At 31.9% G+C, this 8,346-nt stretch overlaps 1 protein-coding gene across 2 annotated transcripts; it reads left to right on the top strand.

The window, feature by feature from the left end:
- The first annotated feature begins 4,956 nt into the window (after nucleotides 1-4,956).
- On the top strand, nucleotides 4,957-8,084 carry LOC107014820 (L-type lectin-domain containing receptor kinase VIII.2-like). Of its 2 annotated transcripts, none has more exons than XM_015214917.2 (2): nucleotides 4,957-7,209; nucleotides 7,824-8,084. In XM_015214917.2, exon 1 carries the CDS (start codon nucleotides 5,168-5,170, stop codon nucleotides 7,157-7,159), a length of 1,992 nt encoding a protein of 663 aa, XP_015070403.1. In that variant the 5' UTR covers nucleotides 4,957-5,167; the 3' UTR covers nucleotides 7,160-7,209; nucleotides 7,824-8,084. The 2 variants fall into 2 exon arrangements, with proteins under 2 accessions (XP_015070403.1, XP_015070402.1); XM_015214916.2 differs by having other exon boundaries at nucleotides 7,847-8,064.
- The last annotated feature ends 262 nt before the right edge of the window (nucleotides 8,085-8,346 follow it).

The following is an 8,346-nucleotide window of genomic DNA, read 5'->3' as shown; positions in this document are numbered from 1 at the left end:
TATATATATATATATATATATATACTGATTTAATATCAATTAAACGAAATCATAAGTTTTAATATTATTAATACAATATATGATATTAATTTATTATCAGTTAAACGAAAATTATGAGTCTTAATAATATCGATACAATATATGACACTGATTTAATATCAGTTAAGCGAATATTATCGATATTAATAAATAGGGATATGGGTTGTAATTTTTCTTGAGAGAATGAGTATTTTTGAATTATTTTAAATTGAAATATGAACATTAAATTATTTTAAACTTTATGGGTTATTTATGTACTTTTTCCAAATATTTAAGTTTTACAATTGCTCGTTTGGCCAAATATATTTAAGAGTCTCTAATTAATTACTTGACGACTATCATCTTTTAGATTGGGGAGCAACTAGACAAAATATCCATTGAATTGAATTACTTATTAAAAAAAATAATTATTATTTATTACTTAATTTTAAGAATCTAATTTTTATTTTTATTTTTAAAAAAGGCCATAGAATTTACATGTATGGTAATATGAGAAAAATATGAGACTTTTTTAAAGGTAAAATGACAGAAATCTTACCTTTAAGTTCTCTTATTATCATTATTTCTTATTATTTAATGAACTTCTAAAAAAAATTATGTTCATATTAATGTATCTCGCACATCATATTAGTGTATCATGTATAAAATGTACATCAGATTAGTGTATCATTTATAAAATGTAATTAATCTTACTTAACGATTAATGTATCTCGCATATCAAATTAATGTATCAGCGCTTATATTATTGTATCAGTTTGAATAATTTCTGTAATTATAAACTTATAAGGAACAAATGATAATTTGCCTGTATGTCATTTCTGCCCTTTGGCTTTTTTAATAGTAAAGATTTATTTTTTTTTAAAAAAAAAATTATCTTGAAAGGATTTATAGCATCTATAATATTGAATATATACATTAAAAGACTCAAAATTGTTATATCATATACATAATGCTCCTATCATATATATCATATATACAGTTATATGTCATAACTCTCGTTTACTTGGGAAAAAGTTATCTCAAGATTAGTTATTTTGGGTTAACTTATCCCATCATGTACAGTAAAATCACTATAAATTAATACTCGATAAATTAATAATCCCTCTAAAATAATATTTTTCTCCGATCTCGACTTGGACCAATGAATTTTTTTTTATTAATTTCCATAAGATAATAAGATAATATATTTCAAAAAAACCTTATATAAATATATGGTCCCATTAATATCATAAATTAATAAATTTTTTAAAAGTACAAATATATCTAAGACAATTTAGTGATATATATATATATATATATATATATATATATAGAGAGAGAGAGAGAGAGAGAGAGAGAGACTCTATTATATACATTTATGTAATATCGATATTTATTGGGAAACTTTCACATATAGCCACTTAAAAATAATTAATTACTCTCCGTAGCTATAGTTTGATAATTATAATTCGTAGCTACATGTTATATGGAGGAGAGAGGCGAGAGAGAGTGGGAGAAAGGTGAGTTGTATATGTATATTGTTTAGATAATTGTATATTATACATATGTATTTGTATATATGGCAAGAGAGATTGGGAGAGGGATGAGAGAGACGAGCAAGGCAGGGAGAGGAGGAGAGAGGGGAGCGAGATGGAGAGAGGGAGGAGAGAGGTGAGCGAGAGAGGGCAGAGAGTGGGAGAGAGGTGAATTGTATATGGAGATAATTGTATATTATACGTATGCATTTGTATAAATGGCAAGCGAGACTGGGAGAGGGAGGAGAGAGGCGACCGAGAGAGGGCAAAGAGCGAGAGAGAGGTGAATTGTATATGTATATAGGTTAAATAATTGTATATTATACATATGTATTTGTATATCCTGTCGAATTATACATATGCAAACGTGACTAATAATACAAACTCGAAGTCAGCCCAAGTAATTAATGTATAATGTTACTCGCGAGTGATAATTATAGCAAACTATAGCTATAATGAGTAATTAAATAGTATAATTTTGTTTAGCCGCATAATTTTTCCTATATTATATATACCTACAGGCATTCTATTGATTTTTTTAATTCATCAAATACGTTTACATAAGAACCTTTTTTTTTTGCTCGTTTGTGGTTGTCTGTTTTATATTTTAATTATTCACAGATAGCATACAAATTACAAAGTTATATGAATTATGTCTAATATAGTTGAACCAATTGAAATATTATACGCATTCTCTTGTTAAAGATATTGATAAATATTTATTATATACAATTTATTATAAATTATAGTTAATTTTTAGAGAAAACATATAATTGTACCTCAAATTTGAAGTGACATATTTAGCTAGCGTTTGGCCATAGATTTCCAAATATTCTTGGCAAATATTATTTGAGTGAAAATTTGAGTGAAATTTCACCATGTGTTTGGCCATAAAATTTGGGAAATATATTTCACCTTTTTAGAAAAATATGATTATACACACAAGTTTTAAAAACTATCAAAACTAACTAAAAGTTTGTATTACAAGTCAATTGAATGTTCGTTACAACAATAACAAATAGTGACCATGACACTAAAGCAATGTGGTAATTTGGAGTGAGTGCAACAAGAATTATTCCATACATCGTGAAGTAGACAAAATACATGACTTTGTTACCTAGAGCCAATTTTTAATAATTTTCATCAACAATCTTATCATTATTTGATATTCACTAAATTTTTCATCACTATTTTGGTGTTCACGTAAAAAATTATGTAATACAACGCAAGCAACTACTAGAGAGGGTATTTTTGTAAAAGATAAAAGATTGGGGTAAAATTTTAATTTTTAAAATATCCCAAATAATGAGATTTGGCCCAAATACTAGAAAAAACTAGTATTTGGAAATTTGGGATATTTGCCAAAAATATTTGCCAAATAATGGCAAATTGTATGGACAAACATTATTTGCCAAATTTTTCCCAAATATTATTTGGAAAATTTATGGCCAAACGGGCCCTAATTAGTTATACACTTCAAATTTCGAATATTTATTTAATTCCTGTTTTAAGTTAGAGTAAAACTAATACCCTCTAACAGATTATGTCCAAAAAAAGTTATAACGATTTTTGAAAAGCGCATAAAGTTTATACTAAAAATGGTCACAACTACACATATGTCATCTTCAAACTCGATTTAGAGAATATAAGAAAAAATAAGAAAAAGAAGGAAGAAGAATGAGGATAAATGAACAGAAAAACGGTGTTATACACGTATCAAATGTGTCGCATATATTGATTTGAAAAATAAAATATTCATTCCGCTCACTAAGTTACGAGGACAAATTTGAGGTGCTTTCTAATTTTAAAAGGGAAAAGGGTCTGATATACCCCTCAACTTTGTTATTTAGAGTTGATATACCCCTTGTTATGAAAGTGGCTCATATATACCCCTACTTGTAAACAAATGGCTCACATATACCCTTTTTCTCTAACGGAAATGAAAAAATAATAATTTTAATCTAAATTTTTATTATTTTTTTCTAAAAAATATAATCCCATATGAATAAATTAGAAGTAATAAATATAAATTTAAAATTAATTTTTTAAAATCCGTTAAATGAAGGGTATATGTGAGCCATTTTGTAACGGCAGGGGTATATGTGAGCCGTTTGTATAACGGTAAGGGCATATATGAGCCACTTTTATAACGAGGGGTATATCAGCTCCAAATGAGAAAGTTGAGGGGTATATCAGACCCTTTTTCCCATTTTAAAATGTAACATAAATCATAATAAAGTACTAATACTCTTTAATTTTACATTGTCAATGAGTAAAATTAAAACCTACTCACATCATTTTTTTAAGAATATAAATCTAACAAAAGATAGAAATGATTCATGTTTTAAAAGACGGGGCGTGAGTTGGGGAGATAAAATCACATTCAATCTGATACAACACATTTTAATTTGGATTGGTTATTGACTTATCCATTTGCTAGCTTAACCTATTTCAATTCAACTTATTCAGTCCATTATAAATTGGATTCATATGTAACTCAAATTCCATTGATTTTTGAGAAATTGTCATTTTTTTTATTTTATATATTATATATAGTTATAATAATGAAAAAACAATAATTTTATTAGGTACTAAAAGCTTATAAAGTAACAAATAAAACTATTAAAATTTAATAAAAATTAGAAGGGTTGGGTTATGACCCGTTACCTAATCCGTTTCGACCAACTCATTTTGGCCCAAACAAATTTAAATTTAATTGGAGTTTGATTCGTTTATGGTCTTGACCCATTTTGATGCATCAAAATTTAAATTCAACCAAACAAATTTAAATTTATTTGGAGTTTGATTCGTTTATGGTCTTGACCCATTTTGATGCATCCAAATTTATATTCAACCCATCCAATTGACTCCTGGTGCTTGAGACATGTTATAATTATTTCTCCAAAAACTTCATTGTCCGTTTTCCCATTTGATATATTTCGTAAATAGATTCATCAAAACTGTGTTTTTTTTTTCCATAATCGATTCGACCATTAGTTTGGTTATATACATTATATCTTCAAAAAATTGGGTAAGATTTTTTCGTGTTTCAATCTGCTTCCATGTCCATATCTTAGGACTTGGGCTCACAAATTTTGGCCAACTCATCAGTCATCACTTTATAATTTTGTTTTACTCCAGATATGATTCATGATTTTATCAATTATTGGTACCTAAATACATCAATTATGTAATTAACAATTATTAGTGGTGCTAATAATTTGAGTTAAATATTCCGTGTGGATATTAATCTTCATGTGAAATTGTGGAGGTTGATAATAGAAACTTATTTTAAGACGTGGATGGTTGGGTAAAGTCTCTGTCATATTTATTATCAATAATATAGCCAATTTAGCATAATATGCGTCTCTAGTCCCCTCAATCATTAAAGCATTATAATTTACATTCCATCTGAATTACTATATTTTGTTTACTGAAATTGAAATAGGACAAAAAAAATTGCATTATGTAAGTGAGGACTTTAAGTTCTCCTCTTTGGAAGAAAGTGAAATGAAGTTATCTGTAGACCACATCCTTATGTACAACCTTGAGAATTGATAATATAATTCAAATCCCAAAAAGAACTTTTTTCACTAGCCAAGAATTAGCACATCATGGATTATTTTTTCTGGTTTTTCTTTTCCTTTGCCATATTAGTTAATAGTTATTTAGGTTCGTCCATGGACGGACCTTCAATTAATGTGACGAAGCATATCTCTTTTCGAGATTTCAGTTCTATTAATCCGAGATTGAAGCAAGATGTTACACTTCTTGGTAGTGTTATCGTCTCGGATGAAAAAAAATCCGTTCAAATTCCTGATCCTGAGCGAGAAGGTGATGATCTAAAGCATCTAGCAGGACGAGCTATATATTCTTCACCGATCCGTTTCTTTGATCCTCAGACTCAAACACCGGCTTCCTTTGAAACGACTTTCTCGTTTCAATTTGAAGTGAAGTCCTATTCAGGCAATGAGGCGTCAGATCAGGGGAAATATGTAGGTGGTAGTGGTCTTACTTTTATAATCGTCCCGGATGAATTAACTGTTGGCCGTGCTGGTCCGTGGCTTGGGATGCTGAACGATTTGTGCGATGAGGATTATAAAACAGTAGCTATTGAGTTTGATACACGGAAGAATCCTGAATTTGGTGACCCGAATGATAATCACTTGGGCATTAATTTGGGTAGCATAGTTTCAACTGCAGCGATTAATGCTTCTGACGCTGGAGTTCAATTGAATGACGGATCAGTTCACAGAGTTTGGATATCTTACGATGGGCGAAAGCGATTTGTTGAAATTCGTCTTGCACCTGATGGCAGAGGATATCCTTCTAAACCAGTTTACTCTGGTTTACTTGATCTTTCACCTTACTTGAATGAGTATATGTTTGTTGGATTTTCAGCTGCTACTGGAAACCATACACAAATCCACAACATTTTGTCATGGAATTTCACCTCAATTAGTCAAGCTTCGCTTCGAATTCCTTCAACAGAGACATGCCAGAACAAAATCATGCTTCAAAATAGCACACAATCTGAAAATCTTCATCGGAAAACGCCTAATAGTTTCTTTATTTTCCTTGCTGTTGTCATTCTTCTGGTAGTCGTTCTTATTAACCTCTATTTCAGTAGCTACAAGCGAGATAACAATTCTGACGAAGCATTCCCTCTGCCTGAGAAAAAGCAGAGACCACGGCCACCAAACAAGGCACGCCGCTTCACAATAGCTGAGATCTCCATCGCAACAAGGAATTTCAGCGAGTTACAAATATTAGGCAGTGATGAGAAGAGCATTACGTACAAGGCCACGATACTAAACGGGTGCAACGTTGTTGTAAAACGATTTTTAACTCAATTTTTCAACACACACGGGTTTGAAAAGCGTCAATTTCACAAGGAAATCAAGGCTATCACCAGAATTCGTCACCCGAATTTGGTCCCGATTAGAGGTTGGTGCTATGACAACCAAGAAACAATAATTGTGTACGATTTCATCCCAAATGGAAGCCTCGATAAGTGGCTGTTTGGCGTTGGCGTCTTGCCTTGGACGAGGCGTTTTAAGGTCCTTAAAGATTTAGCAGATTCTCTTGTCTACCTTCATTCAAAGCAACTCGCTCACAAAAACGTTAAAAGTAGCAGTGTGTTTCTTGACGTGAGCTTCAGAGCAGTAGTTGGTGATTTCGGGTTTGTGCTTACTTCAGCCGGGTCAACCCGGTTTGAGGCCATGGTGAGTCAGACAGCTGATGTGTTCGAGTTCGGAGTAGTCGTGCTTGAGATCATTGCGGGTCGGAGCTGGAAGTCCAACCCGGGAGAACGGGACTTATTGGATCTTGCATGGGCAATGCATGAGGTACAACAGAAGGAAACTCTAGTGGATCGTAGAATGGGCGCGGTCGTGAACCTGGAGCAGGCGATTCGGGCATTGGATATCGGGTTGCTCTGTACGTTGAACGAGAACAAAGGAAGGCCTACTATGGAAGAAGTGGTGGAGTTCCTAAATATGGAGAAACCGATACCAGAGTTGCCATCGGGTCGACCCGTTTGTTTGTTCCCGTACAGCAGCACCACAGGCTTATGCAGCGGGTACGCTTGTACAACATTCAAATGAAGCCACGTGTCTTGTTGATCAAAGCAGCCAATTGGTTGTTCACGTTCCACGTAAGCGGCAATTATTCTTATCTGTTATGCTAAGAAATAATGACAGGGAAGCACATGTATATGCTATGTGACGTTATTTTCATGACATAGACAACTATTGCCTCGTCTGTGGTCGGAGTTTAATATCAGAACAACTCCTAAAAAGATTTGAAATTATTGTAGATTATGTACTGCAATTCGATTTTTCTATATATATATATATATATATATATATATATATAAAAGTGCATGTAATCTTAATTTATTTAATTATGATTGAGGATTAGTAAGAACAAACAAAAGTGGAATTGGTAGGATATTCGTGATATACATACAGAATGAATGGACAAAAACAAGACCTAATTATACTAATATGTCCACCGACACTTTTTTATAAATAAGACCTAATTTCTTCTAATTATTGATAATTGAGAAGATAAGTGAGTCTGTTGAATTGGGATACGGATGTCAATTAGGCTCATATTTGATTTAATTATATGGATGAGACAGTGTCGTCCTAGCTGTGTTTTTTGGTCCTCTCAGGACTTGGCTCTGCTGAGACAAGCGTGGAGCGAGCAAGTCGGGGGAGTTTTTTTTTCCTTAGTTTCACTTCTTAAGAATCATTTATCGCGCAGTGACAAAATCAGAAATTGTGCAGTGAATCAAGATAGGAACAGCATGAAGAGGAAGAAGTAGAAAGGAAGAAGAAGAAGTAGAAAGGAAGAAGAAGAGATGAAGATGCAGTCTAAGAAGAATCAGAACAGAATTGTATTAGTATTCTAAAGTGTTAATCATGCTTATTTACATCAGTGTATATATATACAATAACTAATACATATAACAACTATAACTAACTCATAACTAATTCTCAACTAACTAGTTATCTTATTTACACATATGCCACAATGTTCAAGTGACACCTTCTTCAATACTCCCCCTCAAGTTTGGAGGTATGAACAAGTTCATTACACCAAACTTGGATAACAAATATTCATGTTGAGATTTTCCTAAACCTTTAGTTAACATATCAGCTTCCTGTTCCTTTGTATGTAGGTACTTTGTTTCAACTAATCCTTGTTGAATCTTCTCACGTATGAAATGACAATCCAACTCAATATGTTTTGTTCTTTCATGTAAGACTGGATTGGCAGCAATTTG

This window comes from Solanum pennellii, chromosome 3 (genome assembly GCF_001406875.1).
Source record: "Solanum pennellii chromosome 3, SPENNV200".
NCBI lineage: Eukaryota > Viridiplantae > Streptophyta > Magnoliopsida > Solanales > Solanaceae > Solanum > Solanum pennellii.
Note: the sequence above shows the minus strand (reverse complement) of the source record. Positions and strands in the feature narration are given on the sequence as shown.